The following is a 26,541-nucleotide window of genomic DNA, read 5'->3' as shown; positions in this document are numbered from 1 at the left end:
AGTTAGGTGTGCGACTTCAGCCCACATCATGATCTTGCAGTTTGTGAGTTCAAGCCCTGCACTGGGCTCTATGTTGACGGTGCAGAGCCTGAAGCCGGCTTCAGATTCTGTGTGTGTGTCTCTCTCTCTCTTCCCTTCCCCTGCTCATGCTCTCTCTCAAAAATAATAAACATTAAAAAATTTTTAAAAAAACACCACAACCTAGGGGCGTCTGGGTGGCTCAGTCAGTTGAGCATCTGACTTCAGCTTAGGTCATGATCTTGCAGTTTGTGAGTTCGAGCCCCGCGTCAGGCTCTGTGCTGACAGCTCAGAGCCTGAAGCCTGCTTCAGATTCTGTGTCTCCTTCTCTCTCTGCCCCTCTCCCACTTGTGCTCTGTTTCTGTCTCTCAAAAATAAATAAATGTAAAAAGAAAAATTAAAAAAAAACCCAGCACAGTCTATGTATTATTATTTTCTTAGTTATCTCTACAGGCAACATGGGGCTTAAACTCACAACCCTAAGATCAAGAGTTGCATTTTCTTTTGACTGAGCTAACTAGGTACCCCTGGCCCATGTATTAGTAATTGGAATCCCAACAGGATGAGATAAATACTGTAACAAGGGTCAGTAAAAAGAATGCCACAGAAGAAAGACATAACTTGGTCTTGGGAGTTGGAATAAAGGTAATCAGAAGACTTCTAGGAGAAAATAAGGCTTAAAGTATGTGCAGGAATTATGCAGAATGCAGAAAAATGTGTTTCAGCAAAGGGACAAGACGAAGGCCCAGGAAGCTAAGAAAGGGAACACAAAGCAGTTCAATTCCTAAAATCTATAGTCATGTTGCTTTTAAAGTTAACTATCTAAAAGTAAATGTGGAAATCTAGTGCTTTGCCAGAAGGTAAGATTAAATTCCTCTTCAGCACAGCAATTTAGGCCCTTCATAGTCTGGCTCAAATCTCTCTCTCTTAACATTTCCCATCCTATACGGACACATGCTCCCTCTTTATATAGTTTGCTTTGCACAGCACCATTCCAACTTATTGGTTATAGAACACACACAGGATCCAAAATGCCGAGTACTCACCTGTAAGATGGGCGCCGTGCTAGGATCCCGTGGGCTTTCTGTGAAGAGCCTATACTGTCTGATGAGTCCTGAGACTCCTCACTTTCTGATAAAGATGACACCTGAAAAACAGAACTGGTTTTATGGTGATAAACAATGCAGGTGGAAAACAATTTAATCTTACTTTCAGAAAATACGATCTGTCTTCCTGCCAACCAAATTCATTTGTCATTAAATCTACGGTCTAAAATAAAGGAGCAAATGAAAAAACAAAATTTATTTCAAGAGCCCAAACTAATTAAAGGAATGTACAATACAGCATGCTCAGAACAAAGAAGAAAGTCTATCCCTAAATAAAGCAATACTATTTAACTAGAGTTATAAAGGCCAGTCTCTGATTTCCACCCTATTTCTATACTGATAAAAAACTGATGCTCAGTTTTTTAAATCATTAATCTGATTTGGACTCCAGACATGCTCATTTTGAAGTGCTACTAGATATCCAACTATTATCAAATTATTAGATAATAACATTGCAGAGACTGCTAAATATACAAGCCTTTAAGTCAGGCATGAGGTCTTGGGCTAGACATATAAACTTGGGAGTCACAGCTCTCTAGGTAGTCCATAAAGCCCTAAGACTGGATGGGCTCAATACACAGAGAAGATGACCAAGAAGAAAACCCAGGAACATTCTAACATTAACAGGTTGGGAAGAAGGGGACGAACCAGCAAATAAGACCAAGAATAAGCCACCACTGAGGCAGGAAAAATACCAGGTAAGTGACGTGTCCTAGACAGCTAGCAAAAGCAGTGTATCAAAGAGAATGATCAACCATGTTAAGTACTGCTAACAGATGAAATAAAACAAGGACTGAGAACAGACCATTATGTATAGCAAGATGGAGTTCACTGGCAAGGGCAGGTATAAGCACATGCAACTTAGAAAACTGTACTAATTAGGCTTCATCTCACTTCACAAATACCTGTAAAGCACTGAGTGCATAGCATATAGCAAGGACATATTAAATGGTAAGTGTTAATAATAAGTCCTATAAAATTATGTCAACACGATAATAACCACATGCAAGTTTTAAACTATAATAGTATCTTTTTTTTTATGTCATTCATTTTTGAGATACAGAGACAGGGCGTGAGTGGGGGAGGGGGGGAGAGAGAGAGGGAGACACAGAATCCGAAGCAGGCTCCAGGCTCTGAGCTGTCAGCACAGAGCCCGACGCAAGGCTAGAACCTACGCACGGTGAACCATAACCTGAGCCAAAGTCAGATTAACCAACTGAACCACCCAGGTGCCCCTACAGTATAATTAAGAAAACAAGTTATTTTCGATTTTTAGAATGTATTAAATTTCCCAATATTTGTCCAAAGTTGCACTATGGATAGATTTTTTACTTCATCTTTATTTTAATGTTTATTATTTACTTGTGAGAATCAGACAGAGCCAGAGTGGGGGAGGGTTAGAGAGACAAGGAAATACTTCATCTTTATTTTAAAAAATAAAATAACCCAATCAGGTTTCTAGAAAGGACCTAACAAATCAGTGCTTTACATTACTATCTACAGAAAGCCTTCCCCAATCAGATGTAGATCTTAAATTTCTATAAATCTGTTTTACATTCTATAATCTCCCTCAAAAACAAGTTCTAATGTACAGCTATTTACATTTTATATTAAAATCTTCATCTTTTGGCAGAAAAGAATGATCACAACCGAAAGTAATTAAGAGATATGTCCCTTCCATATTTCCTCAAGCATCATGGATTTCCATTTCTAACCTAAACCCTTAACTATTTTCACTGTCCCTAAATTTACTCCAAAGTGTCCCACTGAACTCAAGAAATAATTTCTGGAAATAAGAGTTTACTTATATAAATAAGATCAAGTATTTCTATTTAACGACGAGCAACTAAGAGTAAAAACTCACAAATCCATGCAGTTGTCACCTTTCAAATAGAAAAATCGCATAAACATGCAGCTCTAGAGCTGACAGCACCACCAGATACTAAATAGTCAGGAGGAAGAAATGAGGGATGACCAGAGGCATTCGGAGACTCACAAGAGCCAGAAGATAAAATGGGGAGAAAGAGTAGAAGGAAAAAGAACCCAGGATCACCTTTTCCTTCCTGCTCCTGTCAGCTGGTAATATGAAGGTACACAGATATTTATAAATAAGAACTTGCCTCTACTATGAGAACGCTCTTATTTGACTTCCACAAAGCATAAAGTAGGTATATATTTTTTTTTTTTTTTACTTTGTTGACACTAACACCATCACCCTTGCTTCAGAATTCTCTTTCTCATGAAAGATACCACTGGGACAAAAAGATTCTGTCTCTTAAAGTCCTTCATTTCTAAGCAATAAATTCCCCCCAAATTGCTTTCCTTTTTCACTGGGTAGTCCATACATGAAATTAGAAATTCACAAACTTTTCTATTTGCCTCACTTGTTCTATAGCCTAATTTCTAAGACAACTTTACTATCTTGGTTTATAATATTGTAACTATAGCAACTTCAATTGTGTCCAAAGACTTAGTGTATAAAAGTCCCTTCTCTCAACCACTAAGTCTTTGAATTTCTGTACCGTTTGCACGTGTGGTGGGTGAATTACAGAAGACTGAGCTGTCTGGATGACCCCCTGAACCTGTACTTGCTCTCCAGGAAGAGGTATAATTGTCACTGGCGCAGATCCTCTTAATGCCATCTAAGAACAAATAAAAATTCAATTAACATATTATACCTATGCATATAAGATAACTGAGTTCTTAACACTGGAAAACATAGTTCAGAGCTTATTATATTTAACCACATCTAGTAACATTAAGTATCTTCTATGGGCCAGAGACTGTACTAGGGGGTTGACGTTACAAACTATAACAAACACAATAAGAACTGTAATAGAAGAGGAAAAGCAGAAAATACCGTTGGAGAAAAGAAAGGGTGCTACTTCATCTGGGTCTTGAAGGATAAACAATTCACTGAAGTTGTATATGGGGGGGGGGTTGGGAGGTATCTGGGGCAGAGAACTGATTGTGCAAAAATGTGGAGGCTGCTTAGAAAATGTTATTCTGGGGCGACTGGGTGACTCCACTGGTTAAGCATCCAACTTCGGCTCAGGTCACTATCCCATGGTTTGTGAGTTCAAGCCCTGGGTCGGGCTCCGTGCTGACAGTTCAGAGCCTGGAACCTACTTCAGATTCTGTGTCTCCCTCTTTCTCTGCCCCTTGCTCCCTTGCTTGTGATCTGTCTCTCAAAAATAAATAAACATTAAAAAAAAAAAATTTAGATGGGTGCCAGGCTGGCTCAGTCAGTTAAGCATCCAACTTTGGCTCTGGGTGGCTCAGTCGGTTAAGCATCTAACTTCAGCTCAGGTCATGATCTCATAGTCCAGGAGCTCGAGCCCTGCACTGGGCTTTGTGCTGAGAGCTCAGAGCCTAGATTCTGCTTCAGATTCTGTGTCTCCCTCTCTTCTCTCTGTCCCTCCCCCGCTTGTGCTTCGTGTCTGTGTGTGTGTGTGTGTGTGTGTGTCTCTAAGTAATAAAGAAACATTTTAAAAAATTGTAACGTTATTCTGAAAAGATCTGGCTGAAAACCAATCCAGAGATCAAGAGTCAAAAAGTCAGAGAAATATCAACTTTGTGTGGTCTTTTTAAAGAAAAATAAAAAAAAAAAAATAAAGAAAAATCAAATATTTAAAAATAAATAATTCAATTATGAGATTATAATTTATTTCTATGGAAATCCGATGGGATGTCATGGAAATACCACAATAAAATGCTAAGCCAAGAAAGGCCCACCCATCAACCTTCAAGGCTCAGCTCAGGTTCTCTCTCTTCCAAGAAGCTTTCTAATATTTTCAGTTAACAATGGTCTCTCACCTTCCTGTGGACTACTCTGGTCCATACCATCCATCTTGGAGTTAAATAACAAAATCCAAGGCTGCTTCTCAGGTCTTATAAATCAACTTCCTGACTGCTCCCTTCTTTTTTTGTTTGCATAAAGCCCCAAAACAATGCCTTATTCCCTTTCATTGAAGGTTCTTTTCCCCTTCCCAAGATGGGATTAAATTCCAGCCTCAACATCCCCCAAAATGCGCAGGTCATGAAATTTTGTATATAAAATTTTATCCGGGTACTGAGAACTGCAAACTGCCACACAAACGATTTCCATCAACCTCTCTCATCACACACTAAAAGACATAAACCAAATTCTAGAACTGCTTTTATCAGCTTACGGCCATGTCCCTAGGATGACTCCAGCCCCCTTAAAATGCCTGCCCGAGAAAGCTCAATGCTGCCAAAAAATGTACTGTTTGTTCCAGTTAAAACCTAAGGCCCCTGACCGCACTTTGCTTACAGTGCTTACTTTAGGAAACTTAGAGTTGTAAATCCTTTCTCTGATTCTTGAGATATAAATCTTCCATAACCCAGAAATGTCTCCTCTCAAGACCTGGGAGCCATCCCTTTGAAATGTAATCATCAGCAAGATTAGAGCCCTTGTCTCCCAGTCTCTGTGGGAGAGTAGGAGGGTAATTTTGATAAGCATCAATTAGCAAACACAGACGTCCTAATCACACCGACCAACCTCCCATCCTAACATCTTCGGTACTTGTCCTTTAGCACACCCTGGCATTTAAAAAGTACCTTTTGTTTCAGCAGATTTGAGCTCAATTTTTGCGGCACTCTCTTCTCTACTGCCTTCATCTGAATGAAGCATATCTTGCTACCTTTAACATATGTCTGGCTCTTTCTCTTTGACAGCACCCCATTAGGGGGACACAAAAATTAAAGAGTTAAAATAGGATTCACAAATCTTAAGAGTCCAGCTCTAGAGTTACCATTACACTCAGAGAAAATAAATGAAGGTCGTCTTATGTTTCAGATGCCAACTGAAGCCAACCATTCAACTAATGGGGAAAGCTTGTGGTGCAATTAATTTACATTTCTACAAGATAAAAGCAATCATTCATTCAGGGTTTCTGGCAATCCTTGTGATTTTGTGCAGATTGTGGGTCTGGCAGGTGGAAAAAAGGCACCAGATTTTGTGTCAGGTATTAGTAATCCCTCACCCTTGTTATCACAGTTCTAACCTCACAAAATACTCATTATTCAGGGTCCCAAAGACCAGTGTTTTCCTACTCCCACTCTCAAACTTCATAATCTAAATCCTGAGATCACTCTGAAAAGAGAAAAAGAAGCAGCTGGTCCCCCAATTTTAACATGAGGTTGAAACACAGATGGGGCGCCTGGGTGGCTCAGTCAGTAAGTGTCTGACTCCGGCTCAGGTCACGATTTTGCGGTCTGTGAGTTCAAGCCCCGCATCGGGCTCTGTACTGACAGCTTAAAGCCTGGAGCCTGTTTCAGATTCTGTGTCTCCCTCTCTCTGACCCTCCCCCGTTCATGCTCTGTCTCTCTCTGTCTCAAGAATAAATAAACGTTAAAGTCTTTTAACTCTGAAAGGCACACAGGCTTTAGAGACAGATAGCCTTGGGCTGATTTTCAGCTAAAGGCACTCACTAACTCTGCAAATTACCTTTCAGGACCTTAGCTTCCTCCTTTGAAAATGGAACTAATATTATCTTTTTCACAGTTATAATGAATATTAAATGAGTAATAAGGTAAAAACAAAGGGTGGAGGGAAACAGTGAAGAGAAAGAGCCTACATATATTGTCTCTTATATGGATCCTGGCTTAATAAACTGTTGACAAATATATATGTGTGGATTGTGAGAAAGATGGCAGAGTGGAAGGCTCCTGAGCTCATGTCACTCCACAGACACATGAAGATAACAGCTCCATCTGCGCAACTAACTGAACACGGCCTAAAGACTGGCAGCATAGACCTTCCACAGTTAAATCATAGAGAGGAGGCCACCTTGAAAAGGGTAAGAGGAGCAGAGAGGGGGTTGAGAACCAACCCCACTGGGGAGACTAATCACAAAAGGGAGAGACCCCACAAGCACTGAGAAGCAAGAGGATCACACCCCAGACCAGGTACCCCATGTGCTGGGGACCACGATGGGAAGAGAAGCCTCTCTAACATCTGGCTTTGAAAACCAATGGGGCTTAACTTTGGGAGCTTTAAAAATCAGCGTGACTTAACTTGAGGTACTTTAAAAATCTGGGCTTAACTCCGGGAGAGCTGGAGGGAGATAGGAAACTGTAAAGAGCCAGCATAATAAATAACCCTGCCTGAGACACAGCATAGAAGCAGCCGTTTGAAAAATGGCTGGGGTACACGTGAAGGAGACAGACTTACTAAAGAGGCAAGGCTCTTCCAGAGATTTCTCCAAGAACAAAAGTGAAGGCGAATGACGTGAGCTGGACACTTGCAGGAACCAGTGCTAACTTTACTAGCACCATGTGCCCCACCCCTGTGTTCTCCAGCAAACAGGCCCCATCCACCCACATGCCTCAGGGGGCGTCCCTCAGAAGTAGCTCCCGCCCCACCACACCTTGCAAGCAGCCCCAGCAGAGACTGATGCTACTCCAAAGTGACTCCTGCAGGAGAGAGGGGAAGACGGCTACACATGCAAGTGTGCACGCCGTTTGGGCTGCAAGCCTTTTAGCTGGCCACAGAGGGAGAAAAATCCTGCCCATCAGTGTGCCCCCAACTGTGACAGACTGATGGGAGACATCTACCCTGAATGTTGACCCACCCACCAACCAAAACCCCTCAAGTGGCTGAGCACAGAGAAAGCCCTTTGGTGGGTCCGCAGCTGTGGCAGAGAGACTAACCGCAGCCAGCTAGCAGGACTGCTGGCCATGCTCACCTCCTGCCTGTGGAGGCATCAGACCCCTCAACGCTGCAGGGACCAAACCCTGCCCCGTGAGCCCACAACAGGAAAGATGGGTCACTGCAATCAACTGGGTTGAAGGCAAACAGGACTCAGCCACAACAAAAGGGTGCACACGGCCCACATACATAGGAGACACCCTTGGAGCACCTGGTTCTAGAGACAAGGGAACATTTTACTACAGGGCACCACAGGATCTCTTCTACACAAGGCCACTACTTTTAAGACCAGGAGACAGAGCAGACCTCTCTAATACATACAAATAATAAACACTGAGGAGACAAAGGAATATGTCCCAAAGGACATGAGGAGGACTGAGGGACAAAGGAATATGTCCCAAAGGACAAAATCAGAGCAAAAGAGCTAAAAGAAACAGGAATAAACAATATGCCTGATAAAGAATTTGAAGTAATAATCATAAAGACACTCACTGGACTTCACAAAAGAGTTATTTTATTTCATCAGAATAAAGAGAAAGGAATCCCAGCCTAACACTAAAGAAAGCCATCTAACCACAAGGGAAGAGATCAAGAGAAAAAGTAAAAGAGAAGGGCTACAAAAACAACTGGAAAACAAGTAACAAAATACCAATAAATACATACCCATCAATAATTACTTTAATGTAAATGAACTTAATGCCCCAAACCAAAGACACAGTGTGACTGAATGGATTTTATTTTATTTTTTTTTAATGTATTATAATTACATTTTATTTCTTTTTTTTTTTTTTAATATATGAAATTTATTGTCAAATTGGTTTCCATACAACACCCAGTGCTCACTGAATGGATTTTAAAAAAGACCCACCTGGGGCACCTGGGTGGCTCAGTCGGTTAAGTATCTGATTAAGCATCGACTTTGACTCAGGTCATGATTACACAGTTCGTGAGTTCAAGCCCCATGTTGGGCTCTGTGCTGACAGCTTGGAGCCTAGAGCCTGCTTTGGAATCTGTGTCTCCCTCTCTCTGCCCATCCCCCACTCACGCTCTGTCTCTCAAAAATAAACATTAAAAAAAATTCAAAATAGGAAGAAAAAAAAAGACCCACCTATTTGGTGCCTACAAGACACTCATTTCAGACCAAAAGACACATGTAGACTGAAAGTGAAGGGCTAGAAAAACATGTACCATGCAAAAGGAAGTGAAAAGAAAAAGGCCAGGATAGCAATACTTATATCACACAAAATAGACTTTAGAACAAAGACTGTAGCAAAAGACAAAGAACACTACATAATGATAAAGGGGAAAAAACCCAACAAGAGGATATAACAACTGTAAATATCTATACACTCAACATAAAAGCAACTAAATACATAAAGCAATTAACAGACATAAACAGAGAAAAAGGACAGTAATATAATTAGTAAGGGACTTCAACACCCCACTTAAATCAATGGATAGATCATCCAGACAGAACAGAAAATCAACAGGGACACTGGCTTTGAATGACACAATAGACCAGATGGACCCAACAGATATATACACAACATTCCACCCAAAACAAGCAGAATACACATTTTTTTAGTGCACATGCAACATTCTCCAGGACACATCACATTTTAGGACAAAATGAAACTCAATAAATTTGAGAAGACTGGAATCATATCAAGCATCCTTTCAAACACAACTGTATGAAGCTAGAAACCAATTACAAGAAAAAAACACAAAATGAACACAAATTATGTGAAGGCTAAATAACATGCTACCAAACAATAGGTCGACCAAGAAATCAAAGAAGAAAAATAAATACAGAGACAAATGAAAATGAAAACACAACAGTCCAAATTCTCTGAGATGCAGCAGAAGTAGTTCTAAGAGGGAAGTACATAGCAAAACAGGCCTACCTCAAGAAAAACAAAAAATCTCAAATAAACAACCTAAACTTACACCAGAAAACTAGAAAAAGAACAGAGCCCAAAGCTAGAAGAAGGAAGGAAATACAAAGATTATATCAGCAATAAATGAAATAGAAACTTGAAAAAAAAAATAGAAAAGATCAATGAAACCAGGAACTGATTCTTTGAAAAGATAAAACAAAACTGATAAACCTTTAGCCAGATTCATCAGGAGAAAAAAATACAGGACTCAAAATCAGAGATGAAGAGAAATAACGGACACCACAGAGATTATAAGAGAATTATTAGAAGAGATTATAAGGATTATAAGGGAATATTATGAAAATGTATGTGCCAACAAATCAGACAACCTAGAAAGTGGATAAATTCCTAGAAACATATAATCTTCCAAAATAAAGAGTAACAAATAGAAAATTTGAACAGACTGATTACTAATGATACTGAGTCAGTAATAAAAAAAACTCCCAAAAAACACAAGTCAAGGACCAACTGGCTTCACTGGTGAATTCTACCCAACATTTAAAGAGTTAACAACTATTCTCCTCACCCTATTCCAAAAAAATAGAAGAGGAAAAGAAGCTTCCAAATTCACTCTATGAGGCCAGCATTATCCTAATACCAAAACCAGACAAACTCTACAAAAAAAAACTACAAGCCAATATCTCTGATGAACACAGATGCAAAAGCCCTCAACAAAACAAAACATTGGCAAACTGAATTCAACGATACATTAAAAGCAATCATTTACCAAAATCAAGCAGGATTTATTCCAGGGATGCAAGGGTGTTCACGATTTGCAAATCAATCAGCATGATACATCACACAATAAGAGAAAGGATAAAAGCCATTATTATCATCTCAACAGATGCCAAAGAGTATTTGACAAAATACAATAACCATTCATGCTAAAAACTCTTGACAAAGATTTAGAGAGAACATACCTCAACATAATAAAGGCCATGTATGACAAACCTACAGCTAACATCATATTCAATACTGAAAAATAGAGCTTTTCCTCTAAAGACTGGGAACAAGACAAAGATGTCCACTCTCACAACTTTTATTCAATATAGTACTGGGAGTCCTACCCACAGCAATCAGACAAGAAAAATTAATAAAAGGCATTCAAATTGATAAAGAAGAAGTAAAAACAGCACTATTTGCAGATGACATGATACTACATATAGAAAACCCTAAGGACTCCACCAAAAAACTATTAAAACTGATAAAATTCAGTAAAGCTGTAGGATGGAAAATTAATATACAGAAATCTGCTGCATTTCTATACAATAATGATGAAATAGCAGAAAAAGAAAACAATTCCATTGACAATTCTATCAAAAATAATAAAATATTGGGGCACCTGGCTGGCTCAGTCAGTACAGCATGTGACACTTGATCTCAGGCTTGTGGGTGCGAGCCCCATGATGAATGTAGAGATTACTTGAAAACAAAAAAAATCTTTACAACAACAACAATGGGGCTCCTAGGGTGGCTAAGTCTGTTGAGCGTCTGACTCTTGATTTCAGCTCAGGTCATGATACCAGAGTCATGGGATCGAGCTCCACATCAGGCTCCTTGCTGAGGGTGGACCTGCTTGAGATTCTTTCTCTCTCTCTCTCTGCTCCTCTCCCCTACTCTCTCTCTAAAATAAAAAACAACAACTTTGTACCCATTAAACAATAATTTCCTATACCCCTCCTCCTAACTCTTTGGCAAGCCCTTGGCAACCACCATTAAAACCACCATCATGGGGCGCCTGGGTGGCGCAGTCGGTTAAGCGTCCGACTTCAGCCAGGTCACGATCTCGCGGTCCGTGAGTTCGAGCCCCGCGTCAGGCTCTGGGCTGATGGCTCGGAGCCTGGAGCCTGTTTCCGATTCTGTGTCTCCCTCTCTCTCTGCCCCTCCCCCGTTCATGCTCTGTCTCTCTCTGTCCCAAAAATAAATAAACGTTGAAAAAAAAAAAATTAAAAAAAAAAAAAACCACCATCACCACCACCTAGGGATTAACTTAACCAAGGAGGTGAAAAACTTGTACTCTGAAAACTATAAAACACTGATAAAAAGAAATTGAAATGACACAAACAAATGGAAAAATATGACATGTTTATTGACTGGAAGAATATTGTTAAAATGTTCATACTACCCAAAGCAATTTATAAATTCAATGCAATCCCTATCAAAATACCCACAGCATTTTTCACAGAACTAGAATAAACAATCCTAAAATCTGTATGGAACCACAAAAGACTCCAAACACCCAAAGAGATCCTAAGAATAACAAAGCTGAAGGAACCCAGATTTCAAAATATATTACAAAGCTATCGTAATCATATATCAACAAAGAGTCCAAAAATAAACCCACACTTATATGGCCAATTAACCTACTACAAAGGAAGACTATGTAACGGAGAAAAGATAGCCTCTTCAACAAATAGTGCTGAGAAAACTGTATAGCTACGTGCAACAAATTGAAACTGGACCACTTTCTTTTACCACACATAAAAATAAACTCACAATGAATTAAATACCTAAATGTGACCTGAAACTAACTATAAAACTCCGGCAATAACATTGGCTTTAGCAACATTTTTCTAGATATGTCTCCTCAGGTAAGGGAAACAAAAGCAAAAATAAACTATTGGAAACATACCAAAATTAAAAACTTTTGCACAGCAAAGGAAATCATTAACACTAATTGATTAGTGGGTTGAAAAGGCAACCCACTGAAATGGAGAAGATATTTGAAAATGATCCCTGATAAGGGATTAATATCCAAAATAAATAAAGAAGTTCTACAATTCAAAACCAAAACCACAAATAACCAGAGTAAAAAAACTGTACATCTGAATAAACATTTTTTTTCAAAGATATACAGGTGTCCCACAGACACATTAAAAAATTATCAATATCACTAATCAGAGAAATGCAAATCAAAACCACAATGAGATATCATTTTATGCCTGTCAGATGTAGAATCAAGAAGACAAGAAATCACAAGTGTTGGTGAGGATGTGAAGAAAAACGAACGTCATGCACTGCTGGCGGGAACATAAATTGGTACAGGAACTATGGGAAACAGTATGGAAGTTCCTTAAAAAATGAAAAGTAAAATACTGTATGATCCAGTAATTCCACTACTGGGTATTTACCCAAAGAAAACAAAGACACTAATTCAAAAAGATGTATGTACCTCTATGTTTTTGCAGCATTATTTACAATAGTGAAGGTATGGAAGCAACCCAAGTGTCCACAGACAGATAAAATGGAAAGAGAAGATGTAATATATACACACAATGGAATGGTACTCAGCCATAAAAAAGAATGAGATCTTGACATGTGTGACAGCATGGATGGACCCAGAGGATATTATGCTAAATGTAGTAAGTCAAACAGAAAAAGACAGAGATTGTATGATTTCACCTTTATGTAGAATAGAAAAACCAGACTCTAAAATACAGAGAACTGATGGTTGCCAGAGGGGAGGTTGGAGGAGGATGGATTGAAATAGATAAAGGGGATTAAGAGGTAAAAACTTTCAGTTATAAAATAAATAAGTCAAGGGGATGTAAAGTAAGCATAGGTAATATAGTCATTAATATGGTAGTAACATTGTTTGGTGACAAATGGTGACTACACATCACGATAAGCAGTGAGTGATGTATAGTACTACTGAATCAGGAGCACTTGTGGGATCGAGCCTTGTGTCAGCCTCCTTGATGAGCATGCAGCCTGCTTGGGATTCTTGCTCTCTCTCCCTCTGCCCCTCTCCCTGTCTGGTGTACTCTTTTGTTTTCTCTAAAATAAAAATTAAAAAAAAAAAAAAGAACTACTGAATCAATATGTTGTACATCTGAAACTAATATGACATTGTATGTTAATTTTACTTCAATTAAAAAAAATTTTTTTTGGAGAAAGCAAGAGAGTGCAAGAGTGGGTGAGAGGGGTGGGGGGGGAGGGGAGAAGAGAGAGAGAGAGAGAGAGAGAGAGAAAGAGACCAGAAAGAGAGAGAGGGGGGAGAATCCCAGATGCAGGGCTCAATCCTATGACCCTGGGATCATGACCTGAGCAGAAATCAAGAGTTGGGACCCTCAACCAACTAAGCTACCTAGGCACCCTTAAATTTTTTTAAGTATGTGTGTGCACATACAATAAATAACAATCAGGTAATAAATAACAATCAGGAAAATCTTAAACACTGAATGGATATTTGGCAATATTAAGTAATAGTTCCTTTAGGTGTGACGATAGTATTGTGGTTTTGGTTTTTTTAAAGGAGTCCTCATAATTCAGAGAAATGTATTGAACTACTGAAGGCTAAAATGATGATATTTAGGATCTGTTTCAATATAATCCATTTGGTTGGTGGGGTAGGTAGGGGGAGGACAAGAAGCCCTGAGTTAATAAATGCTCAAAGTGGGTCATAAGAGCCATGAGAGTTCAACCTAATAACGTCTTATTCTGGGGGCACCTGGGTAGTTCAGTAGGTTAAGTCTCCGACTCAGCTCAGGTCATGATCTCATAGTTCGTGAGTACAAGCCCCACACTGGGCTCGCTGTTGTCAGCACAGAGCCTGTGCTGACAGCTCAGAGCCTGGAGCCTGCTTCGGACTCTGACTCCCTTTCTCTATGCCCCTCCCCTGCTTGTGTTCTGTCTTTTAATATACATACATACATATATACATAAATATCTTATTCTGAATATGTTTTAAATTGTCCATAATAAGGTTTTTGAAAAGTACTCAGCACAATAGTGACCACAACAGTGGTTGGTCCTATTTAGCTGCAGAGCCCAGTGCTCTTTTCCAAGACACCCCGTGCCTCCTGATGCCAAGCAAAGAGTTTACAACCTCTCACTCTATGTTCTCAGTTTGCTTCCAACATATCAAGTATATTTGTTTTGCTTTTTCATTTCAAGGAAAAAGAAGAAACAAGACTGTTTTGACATTTGAAATTATGATTTGTTAATTACTACAGCATCAACGGTGGCATATCCTTAAGTCCAGGGTATCTGCTCAGTTCTTAATGGACTCGAGCCATTAATTCAAAATACAAATGAAAAATAAAATGAACCAGAAAATTACATCTAAGTTTGTTATTTAATGTAAAGATAATTTAACCGTAACTTTGTGGTTTTCAATTTTTTTCTGTAATTAAGTGTATGCTGTACTTGCTCCAAAATGTCACTCTTCCTAAGTCTCAAAAGATTCAAATGATCTTTGGAAAGTTAGGATTTACACATGGTAAACAGAAGTGACTGGATAAGAATTCACATTCAACTACATGCTTTCAGAATGCCAAATCCATGTATCTCCTATACACCTAGCTACTTAATAGTTTTCTTTAAAGTATCTCCTTTGTAGACTCAAATGCACTTAAAAAAAAAAAAAAAACCTTTTTCACTATAAGTAAAAACTAGTACCATTTGCCATAACTCTATGGGAAATATAAAAATAAATATAATCAAAACAATGTTGTTACTAAATATTGCATTTTTTAATGTTTATTTTTGACAAAGAGTGCAAGCAGGGGAGGGGCAGAGAGAGGGGAACAGAGGATCTGAAGCAGGCTCTGTGCTGACAGCAGCAAGCCCAATGTGGGGCTTGAACTCACGAACCACATGATTGTGACCTGAGCTGAAGTTGGATGTTCAACCGACTGGCTCTTGGTTTCGGCTCAGGTCACGATCTCACAGTTTATGAGCTCAAGCCCCAGGTCAGGCTCTGTGCTGACAGCATGGAGCCTGCTTGGGATTCATTCATTCATTCATTCATTCTCATTCTCTCTCTCTCTCTCTCTCTCTCTCTCTGCCCCTCCCCTGCTCGTGCTGTCTTCTGTTTCTCTCAAAATAAACTTTAAAAAAATGTATATTGTATTTTTAATTTAAAAACCACACAAAACATGGGATCCCAATAGTTCTCCAGTGGAAAAAAATAAATAAAAATAAAAAATAAAATAAAATAAAATAAAAACCACACAAAACAATTCTTAAACACCTACTAAAAAACTCATCATGGTCTACAAAGCCCTACACAGACTGTCTCCTTCCTCCCTCTCCTGCTTCATCTTAAACATGTTCTCCTAGTTCTGCCCACAGCAGAGCCTGACAGTTCCTTTTACTTCTGCTCCCTCCCAAGGCCTTAGCATAGACATTCCCTCACATGCCTAGAAAGGTCTTCCCTTCATTCCTGTAAGTTAACACCTACTCATCCTTCAGATTTCAACTCTAGCATCATTTCCTTAGAAAAGCTGTCCTATTCCCCACAAGGTCAAATCCCCTATCATATAGACTCTCATATTATGTCTTTATGCGTGATCTTTTGCGCTTCTCAGTGTTAGTTTTATCTGGGTGAGTATCTGGTCCGTGTGTTGTCTCCTCCACCAGACAGCAAGTGCTCTGAAGATGAGGAACTTGCCTCTTTTTGCTCCACACTGTATTCTCAAGCTAGGGTCTTAACCCAACTGGCACATGTGATGCTGAACAAATTAAGTTTTGCAAATTAATGAAATATTTTCTGATTTTGGACACTATAACTTAGTGAAGTTATTACTATGCTTTCTTCTGGATGTATCTTTGACTTTTCTAACTCGAATTCTACATTTCCTCACTTCAGGGCATTTGACCAATATTTTTACTTCCAGCCAAGCAATGTAAGGGGTGGAACACAGGAGATGATGCTAACCTTCCCATCTTCTTTATGTCAACATGGCCAGAGAGAAATGTTTTCTGTTCTAAGTTTGAATAGGTCATTCTCATTGCTGACAATCCATCTTGTTCCATCCAATGCCCTAACTTTCAAATAAGCAACCTGGTATCTTTGAATTCAACACATTAAAACAAAAATGTGGGTGCCTGGGTGACTCAGTTAAGCGTCTGACCCTTGATTTCAGCTCAGGACATGATCTCACAATTTTTGAGTTTGAGCTCCACATCAGGTTCTGCACATGTGTTTCCCTGCTCATGTGTTCTCTCTCTCAAAATAAATAAATTAAAAAAAAATAACATAATAAAAATGTTCATCTATGCACCACTTAAAGAGATGTGGAGTCCCACCAGTGGTGGAATGTATACTGTATTTTGAGAAACACTACACTAGAGAATAGGGGTGGGGGTGGTCAGGTAAGCAAACCCAGGCAACACTGTTTTGAATATCAGGACTAAGAGTTTAGATTAAATAGATAACAAGACCCAGTAAGTGTCACCTCTCTGCCAGGCACTGTGCTACACCTTCAAAATAAAAAAGACAACAGACAGTCACTGCCTTCAGAGCCAATCACAAAGAAACCAATTAAAAAGTTTTAAACATACTGTTTCAGTACACATATGCCTCAACATATGGCATTTATTTGTTCTCAAAAGCCTGGCTAAAAAGTAAATTTCACACCAAAAAAAAAAAAAAGTATGAGAATGGGGTTGGGTGGAAAGATATATGTGACAAAAGTAAAAGAATAAAATCATCTAGTTTTCTGTCATCTAGGAAAAAAATGCTGGGAAGACAGAAACAAGGAGAAAGCAGGACAAAAAGGATATATTCTTATATCCTTCTGGTTGAAGGATATAACCTAATTCTCTATGGGTCTCTTGTATTTCTGTATGTCTTCCAAGCAGAGGCAACTTCTGTTCTGGACTCTTTTCAAGGATGTTTGTATGGTGAACATCTTTGAAAGATAAGTTAGTATCTGGACAAGAGAAAGACAAATCTGGACAGATCTGTTTGCTGTCCAGAATAATAAAAGTAATGTCTCCTCTAGGGCAAAGTTTGGACAGGTGTGCTAGCAGCTTTCTTTAAAAGTTTGGGGTTTCCTTTTTATTTGAGAGAGAGAGAGAGAGGGAGGGAGGGAGAGAGAGGGAAAGAGAGGGAGAGAGAGGGAGAGAGGGAGAGAGGGAGGGAGGGAGGGAGGGAGGGAGGGAGGGAGGGAGAGAGAGAGAGAGAGAGAGAATATATCTTAAGCAGGCTCCACACACAGCACAGAGCCCAACACAGGGCTTGATCTCACGACCATGAGATCATGACCTGAACCGAAATCAAGAGCTGGCTGCTAAACTGACTGAGCCACCCAGGTGCTTCAAAAGTCTGGGATTTCTTAAGCCTGAAGTCTCCCCTGAGCAATGATGCAAACTCGACAGTATTCCATGCAACTTGGAGGGCAAGGGGAACTGAGCAAACATGAGACTCATGCTATTTGCTATGCCACGAGTTATAAAACCCCTTTTTTCTGAACCAGAATTCTCATGTCTTCTGCCAGCATCCATGAAACTGAGGCAACCTAGCTTATCAGCTTGCACACAGTGTAAAATGTCAGACCTTTCATATTTCTTGACATTTCTCTGTCCTCTGCTTCACTTATGTTCTGAAGACTCTAGATTCTAAATCACCAGGGCAAAGTTTTAGGACAAGAACAAATAAAGAATAAACAGAATTGCTTATTCAAGGCAGAGATGAACTGACTGCTCTCAAAGGAGAAGGGGACATGAAAGGCCAGGGTTTTTTCTATGTAAAGATAGGACACCCCCTATTAACCTGGGACTTCCAAAGGGCCACACCCTCAAGGTAAGGTAAAAGGAGGAAAGTTGCATGGATATGGGGAAGGGAAGGGCTGAAGATGTAACTAGCTCTCCAGCAGACTTATGGCCCATAATAACATTACTTAGGGGAAAAAAGAGCCTCGAGGCACCTGGATGGCTCAGCTGGTTGAGCATCTTGAATTGGACTCATGCCATGATTCCAGGGTTGTGGGATTGAGCCTCACATGCTGTGTGTGGAGGCTGCTTAAGATTCTCTCTCTCCCCCTCTGTTCTCTCCTACTCATACACTCTCTCTATATAAATTAAAATAAAATAAAGGGGGGAAAAAAGAGCTTCAAATGCTAAAAATGGTTCCCCAGGTACCTGGTAACAGTAAATTCTCTCTGAGAAATTGACTCTCATCCTTGGCCACAAATAATTCTCATAAACAATTTTTTCAAGTTCAACAGATACTAAAGAATAAAAAATAACTAATCATACAAAGTAGCATGAACAAAAAGCAAAAACAAGGGAGAATAGAATCGGACTCAAGTGATTTTTGGATACTGACATAATCTGGCACATCTTATAAAATAATTATGCTAACTATGTTTAAAGAAGCAGACTGTTTCAAAATAAACTTGAAAATATCTTCAGAAAAGAGAAAACTACAGTATATTGGAAAATGAATCAGATATACCACATTAGAGTTAAAAGGAGAATTAATGAACTGGATGACAGAAAAGAAGAAATTATATGAACTGCAACAGAGACAGATGCAAAACACATAAAAAGTTAAGAGACATGGAAGATAGAGTGAGAAGGACAAAGAGATGTTCAAAGGCACAAGGTGAAGAGATAACAGCTGAAAATGTTATATAACTAATGACAGACACCAATCCATAGATTCAAGAAGCTTAGTAACTCCCATGTGGAATAAACAAAAAGAGTTCTATACATAAACACAGCACAGTGGAAGCTGCAGAACACCTGAAGATAAAGAGAAGACTATAAAAGCCACCAAAGGGAAAAAAAAAAGACAGATTATATTTAAAATAGCAATCGGGGTGCTGGGGTGGCTCAGTCAGTTAAGCGTCCGACTTTGGCTCAGGTCACGATCTTGCGGTTCTTGAGTTTGAGCCCCGTGTTGGGCTCTGTGCTGACAGCTCGGAGCCTGGAGCCTGCTTCAGATTCTGTGTCTCCCTCTCATATGCCCTCTCTCTCTCTCTCTCTCTCAAAAATAAACATTAAAAAAAATTTTTTTAAGAATGATGAAATAGGTATTTTTAACAAAGAAGTCACCACACCAGCAGACTTATATCAAAAGAAATTCTAAAGCAGTAGTTCTCAATAAGGAATAATTCTAACCCCTACGAACATTTGGCAACATCTGGGGACTTTTTGGGTTGTCAAAATGTGGAGTGCTGCTGACATCTAGTGGGCAGAGGCTAGAAATGCTGCTAACAATCACACAATGCACAGTCTCCCACAACAAAGAACTACCCAGCCCCAAACATCTATAGTGCTGAGGTTTTCTAAAGCATATACTTAAGGTTTATTTAAAAAAAAAAAAAAAAAAAAGGAATTCTCAAATGAAATCTTAAGACATGTATGGTGGAATGAAGAGCAAAGAAAGTGATAAGTATGTGGGAAAAAACATACTTTGCATGAAATAATTATGATGTTTTATGGAATTAAAAGACAAAAAAATAAAATTAACTCCTAATAATGGTAATAAGTTAGAAAGAGGATAAATGAAAATAAATGTTCTAAAGTTACTGGATCATCTAAGAAAGAGAAAAGGTATTAACTTTAAACTTTACTAAGTAGGTGTGCTGTAATTAGGATAATCACTAAAAAAATAAAAAAAAGTAATAAGTTTATGTGCAGTCCAAATTGATACAAGAATGAGCAAACAAAATGAGAAGAAATGATTCAAAAGACAAGAAGGGGAAGGAAAAGAAACATGGAACATGTGGATCAAAAGCACAAGGTAAGATAGTAGGTCTAAACCTATATGTTATCAGTAATCATGTTAAATGTACATGGACCAAAAGTTCTCTGTTAAAAGTCTAGAAGACTAACACCCAAAAAACAAATAATCCAGTGAAGAAATGGGCAGAAGACATGAACACTTTTCCAAAGAAGACATCCAGATGGCTAAAAGACACATGAAAGGAGGTGCAACATCACTCACCATCAGAGAAATATAAAACAAAACAAGACCACCTCACACCAGTCAAAATGGCTAAAATTAGGGGCGCCTGGGTGGCGCAGTCGGTTAAGCGTCCGACTTCAGCCAGGTCACGATCTTGCGGTGCGTGAGTTCGAGCCCCGCGTCAGGCTCTGGGCTGATGGCTCAGAGCCTGGAGCCTGTTTCCGATTCTGTGTCTCCCTCTCTCTCTGCCCCTCCCCCGTTCATGCTCTGTCTCTCTCTGTCCCAAAAATAAATAAACGTTAAAAAAAATTTTTTTTTTTAAAAAAATGGCTAAAATTAAAAATTCAGGAAACAACAGATGTTGGTAAAGATGCAGAGAAAGGAGATCCCTTTTGCATTGCTGGTGGGAATGCAAACTGGTGCTGCCACTTTGGAAAACATTATGGAGGGCCCTCAAAAATTAAAAAAAGAACTACCCTATGACCCAGCAATTGCACTACTAGGTATTTATCCAAAGGATACAAAAATGCTGATTCGAAGGGGCACATGCACCCCAATGTTTATAACAGCGCTATTGACAATAGCAAAGTATGGAAAGAGTCCAAATGTCCATCAATGGATGAATGGATAAAGATGTGGTATATGTGTGTGTATATGTATATGTATATATATACACACACACATATATATACATATACATGTATACACACACACACACACACACACACACACACACTGGAGTATTACTTGGCAATCAAAAAGAATGAAATCTTGCCATCTGCAACTACATGGATGGAACTGGAGAGTATTATGCTAAGCAAAATTAGAGAAAGACAAATATCATATGACTTCATTCATATGAGGAATTTAAGATACAAAACAAATGAACATATGAGAAGGGAAACAAAAATAATATAAAAACAGGGCGGAGGTCAAAACATAAAAGACTCTTAAATAATAGAGAACAAGCAGGGTTTCTGGAGGGGTTGTGGGAGGGGGGATAGTCTAAATGGGTAAGGGCATTAAGGAATCTACTTCTTAAATCATTGTTGCACCATATGCTAACTTGGATGTAAATTAAACAATAAATTAAAAAATAAAATTAAATAAAAATTAAAATAATATAGAAGCTGTGGTGTATACATATAATAGAATATTACTCAGCAACCAAAGAGAATGAAATCTAGCCATTTCCAACAACATGAATGGAATTAGAATGTATTATGCTAAGTAAAATAAGTCAGAGAAAGACAAATATAGGATTTCACTCATGTGGAATTTAAGAAACAAAACAGATGAACACAGAGGAAGGGAAGGAAAAATAATACAAATAGAGGGAGGCAAACCATAAGACACTCTTAAATACAGAAAACAAACTGAGGGTTGCTGGAGGGGAGGTGCATGGGGGGGATGGGCTAAACGGATGATGAGCATTAAGGAGGGCACTTATTGGGATGAGTTATACGTAAGTGATGAATCACTGGGTTTTACTCCTAAAACCAGTATTATACTGTATGTTAACTAACTTGAATTAAAAAAAAAATCTAAGAGACTACAATGGCATAACTATTCAGCCATAAAAAAAGAATGCAACCTTGCCATCTGCGACAACATGGATAGACCTTCAGGGCATTATACTAAGTAAAATTAAGTCAGAGAAAGACAAATAACCTACGATCTCAGGTATATGTGATATCTAAAGCAAACAAACAAAAACCTGAACTCACACAGAGAACAAATTTGTAAGTGCCAGAGTTGGGGGGTGGGAGTAAGTGAAATGGTGAACGTAGTCAAAAGGTACAAACTTCCAGTTATAAAATAAATAAGTCAGGGGCGCCTGGGTGGCTCGGTTGGTTAGGCAACCAACTTCGGCTCAGGTCATGATCTCACAGTTTGTGGTTGGAGCCCCGCTTTGGGCTCTGTGCTGACAGCTCAGAGCCTGGAGCCTGCTTCAGATTCTGTGTCTCCCCCTCTCTCTACCCCTCCCCTGCTCACGCTCTGTGTCTGTCTCTCAATAATAAATAAACATTAAAAAAAAATTTTTTTTAGTAATAAATAAGTCAAAAGGATGTAATGTACAGCATAATGACTACACTTAGTAATACCATTTTGCATATTTGAAAGTTGCTAAGAGCACAAATCTTAAAAGTCCTCATCATGAAAAAAAATTGTAACTATTACGGTGATGAATGTTAAGTAGATTTATTGTGACGATCATTTTGCTGAATCATTATGTTGTATACCTAAAACTAATATAATGTTGTATATCAATTATATCTCAAAAACAAAAAACAAAACACCAAACCAAACCAAACCCACAATGAGATACTGCTACATCTCATCCACCAGAAGGTTTCGACTTAAAGAAACAAGAAGCTCATGATTCCAATTTGGGCACTTAAGTGGATCAACAGTTCCCATAACACTTCTGATGGTGTTATAAACTGCCACAAGATTGTAAAACCATTGGCGACATCTTCTGTAACTAAACATTCACATGCCCTGTGATGAAGCAATTATGTGTAGCATAGACATGTACAAGAACATTCATTAAGGGGAGCCTGGCTGGCTCAGTTGGTTAAGCGTCCGACTTCAGCTCAGGTCATGATCTCGTGGTTTGTGAGTTCAAGTCCTACGTCGGGTTCTGTGTTGACAGCTCAGAGCCTGGACCCTGCTTTGGATTCTGTGTCTCCTTCTCTCTCTGTCCCTCCCCCTCTGATGCTCTGTCTCTCTTGCTCTCAAAAATAAATACACATTTAAAAAAAATGTTTAAAAACGTTCATGAAGCACAATTCACAGTATCTAAAACCGGGGGGTGGGGAGGAGAAGGAGGGGGGAATCCAGGAGACTAGATTAAAAAAAAAAAAAATCTGGGCGCCTGGGTGGCTCAATCCATTAAGCGTTTGACTTCAGCTCAGGTCATGATCTCACGTTTCGGGAGTTCAAGCCCCATATTAGGCTCTGTGCTGACAGCTCAGAGCCTGAAGCCTGCTTCAATTTCTGTGTCTCCCTCTCTCTCTCTGCCCCTTCCCCACTCAAGCACTCTCTCAAAAAAAAAAAAAAAAAAAAAAAAACCACTAAAAAAATTTTTTTTAAATCTAGCTATATACCGTTAGCAAGAGATACATTTAAAATATAAAGACACAGGGGCACCTGGGTGGCTCAATCAGTTAAGTGTCCAACTTCTGCTCAGGTCATGATCTCACAGTTCATGGGTTTGAGCCCTCCATTGGGCTTGTGTGCTGATAGCTCAAAGCCTGGAGCCTGCTTTGGATTCTGTGTCTCCCTCTCTCTCTCTGCCCCTCCCCCCCTTGTGTGCTCACACTCTCTCTCAAAATTAAATAAACTTAAAAAACATAAATACAATATAAGGACAGAGAAAACTGGAAAGTGAAAGCACAGGAAAAAAAGATGCCATTCAAGAAACTACCAAATTAAAGCCAAATACTATGAAATTAGACTTTAAGATAAAAAGCATTTCTAGAAATAGACAGATAAAAGAGACAATTCTCCTGGAATATAAAATAACTGAAAAACCCACAATCATATAACAACTCCTTATAACACACAATCACAAGAAAATTGAAGGACCACTGGAAGAAATCAGTCCATAATTATATTGGAGGATTAACACATTTCTCAGTCATAGAACAAGCAGAGTGATAAAGATATAAAAGATTTAAACAATGAAATCAACAACCGTGACGTAATCTATAGACCTCTGCATCCAACAACCACAGAATACACCTTCTTTTTAAGCACACACTAAGCGTTTAAAAAAATTTACCATTGATTCTATGAGAGCAAAGTTGTATTGCAGATTAGCTCTTGGTTTATTAATTTGGGGACCAAAATCCTACACTTCTACTACTTCATGGAAAGAGACATTAAAGAATCACAAAATTGCTTCTCAAGTAAAATACTCAAAATTATGGGGCGCCTGGGTGGCTCAGTCGGTTAAATGTCGGACGTCAGCTCAGGTCATGATCTCACGGCTCGTGGGTTCAAGTGCCATGTCGGGCTCTGGCAGCTCAGAGCCTGGAGCTGCTTTGGATTCTGCCTCTCTCTGTCTCTGTCCCTCCCAAGCTCATGCTCTTTCTCTCTCTTCAAAAATAAGTAAACATTAAAAAAACTTTTTTAAATACTCAAAATTATATCATTATTTAGAAAAATGCACTAAATATGAAAAATTTGAGATCCAAACTCATTATTTTTTAATAAACTCAGAAAAGTTGGGAGTCTTACCTTAGGACAAAAACTTCCTACTCACTGTGCCTCTGAATGGTTGCAGGTGATACAATGTACTAAACTTCCTTCTGAAGCACATTGTCCTTAGCCCTATTACCACAAAGCCTCTTTTATCAATAGAACGCTACTGTGTGTAATCCTGTTTCCTTTGGAAAATCTCATATATAATCTCATACATAATCAAGACCTCTTGGGTTTCCAACATCCAGACATTTTCAGTAAACTCACCAACTCAATCTGAACACATTGCTGTACTGTTTTGCTACTACCACTCTTCAGTTGTAGATTAGAACACTCACTCTGTATTTGGGGGACTATTCATCTATCGTACATGAAGATGAGACCTCTTGTGTTAAATTCCTCCACATATACTGCTTAATTTAAATTATGAACCCATCTGCTCTATTAGTTCAGACATATTACTGCATGGAATTTGGGGCTGTTATCTAACATTTTTATAGGCCGACTCCAGAATATTATAACCCTACACTGATGTATCTAAATTATCTTAAAATGTCTAATATGGGAAAAATTTTTATTACAGTATATTTACAAATTGTATCTATTCTCACATCCCACCGAAGAAATTAGATATTCCTTATAAATATATTTTCTCATAGTTTCCCAAGCTAAGAATCATTCCATTCAGTAAAATACTCATTTCACACTGTCTACAAAAGATGATTAGAACATCTGAGCTCTCTGTAATTCTTAATCTGTTTTCAAAATGAAAATTTTTTTTCAAGCACCTGTGGAATATTCACCAAGATACCGCATCCTAGAAAATAAAAAAAACTTTAACAAATTTAGAAGAATTATAATCACACAGGGTATGTTTTCTGACCATACGGAATCAAACTAGGAATCAGTAACAGAAATAAAACAGAAACATCATTAAACACATGGAAACTAAACAACACACTCCTAACTAAGCAACTGGTCAAAGAGGAAGCCTGAAAAGAAATTTAAAATATACACAGAAGTGAATAAAATTAAAATACAACATACTACAATTGTGGGAAGCATCTACAACAATGCCTAGAGGGAAACAGATAGTATTAAATATTTCCATTAACAAAGAGAAAAGATCTCAAATCAATAATTAAGTTCCAGGGCACCTGACTGGCTTAGTCAGAAGAATGTGAGACTCTTGATCTCACAGTCAGGAGTTCGAGCCCCATGCTGGGTATAGAGATTATTAAAAAATAACAACAAAACAAATTAAAAAAAAAAAAGAATGTAAGTTCCTCACTCAAGAAACTAGAAAACAAAAAAAAGAAACTAGAAAAAGATAAACTCAAAGGGAGCAGAAGGAAGGGAATAATATAGGAGCAGAAATCAAATTGAAAACAGGAAAATAAAGCAAAATCAATAAAACAAAAAGCTAGTTCTTTAGGCAGAGGATGGGAAGGATAGTCAATAAAATCTATAAACCCCTGGGAAGACTGACAAAGGTAAAAAAAGAGAAACACAAATTACCAACACAAGTAAGGAAATAGGGGGACATCATTATAGACCTGTGAAAATTAAAGGAAACCTCACTAAACTGGGGTTGGGTGGCCAAAAGGGGAGCTGTACTCACTCGATGTCAATCACAGGCTGGGACACGGAAAGATGTACACTGCATCATCTCCTACAAGAAACTATCTTTGCATCTCAGCTAATGAGAAACTATCATCACCCTGAACTCATGCTTTTCTCCAATGAACTTTCTTTCGAAAGTTGTTCTTTCAAAACAACCCCCTCCCAACCTCCTTCCCTCTCCATGAAACAACGTTCCTCTCCTGTGTGTTTGTGGGATGTGTCTATAGTTTTGCCATAGCTTGTATGCCCCAAATTGCAATTCTCTGTTATTCCCAAATAAACGCACTTTTGCAGGTAAAATATTGATTTTTTTTTTAATGTTTATTTATTTTT

General features: G+C 38.6%; 1 protein-coding gene across 7 annotated transcripts in view; it reads right to left on the bottom strand.

Moving 5' to 3' along the window:
- The window catches only part of LOC124502440 (cyclic AMP-dependent transcription factor ATF-1), a 116,994-nt gene that overhangs the window by 64,640 nt on the left and 25,813 nt on the right, over positions 1-26,541 (bottom strand). For 5 of the 7 annotated variants that reach the window (XM_047067103.1, XM_047067105.1, XM_047067104.1 and 2 more), the window contains exons 3-4: positions 3,647-3,766; positions 1,065-1,165 (exon numbers count right to left, since the gene is read on the bottom strand). In XM_047067103.1, the coding sequence (XP_046923059.1) occupies positions 1,065-1,165; positions 3,647-3,766 (221 nt within the window). Of the gene's footprint in view, positions 1-1,064; positions 1,179-3,646; positions 3,767-26,541 lie in introns of all 7 variants that reach the window. The other 2 variants (XM_047067107.1, XM_047067108.1) reach the window with 2 other exon arrangements.

This window comes from Lynx rufus, unplaced genomic scaffold, assembly GCF_022079265.1.
Source record: "Lynx rufus isolate CCGP_SWC_20201006 ecotype Redwood Valley unplaced genomic scaffold, mLynRuf1.p SCAF_7, whole genome shotgun sequence".
In the NCBI taxonomy this organism is placed as follows: domain Eukaryota; kingdom Metazoa; phylum Chordata; class Mammalia; order Carnivora; family Felidae; genus Lynx; species Lynx rufus.
Note: the sequence above shows the minus strand (reverse complement) of the source record. Positions and strands in the feature narration are given on the sequence as shown.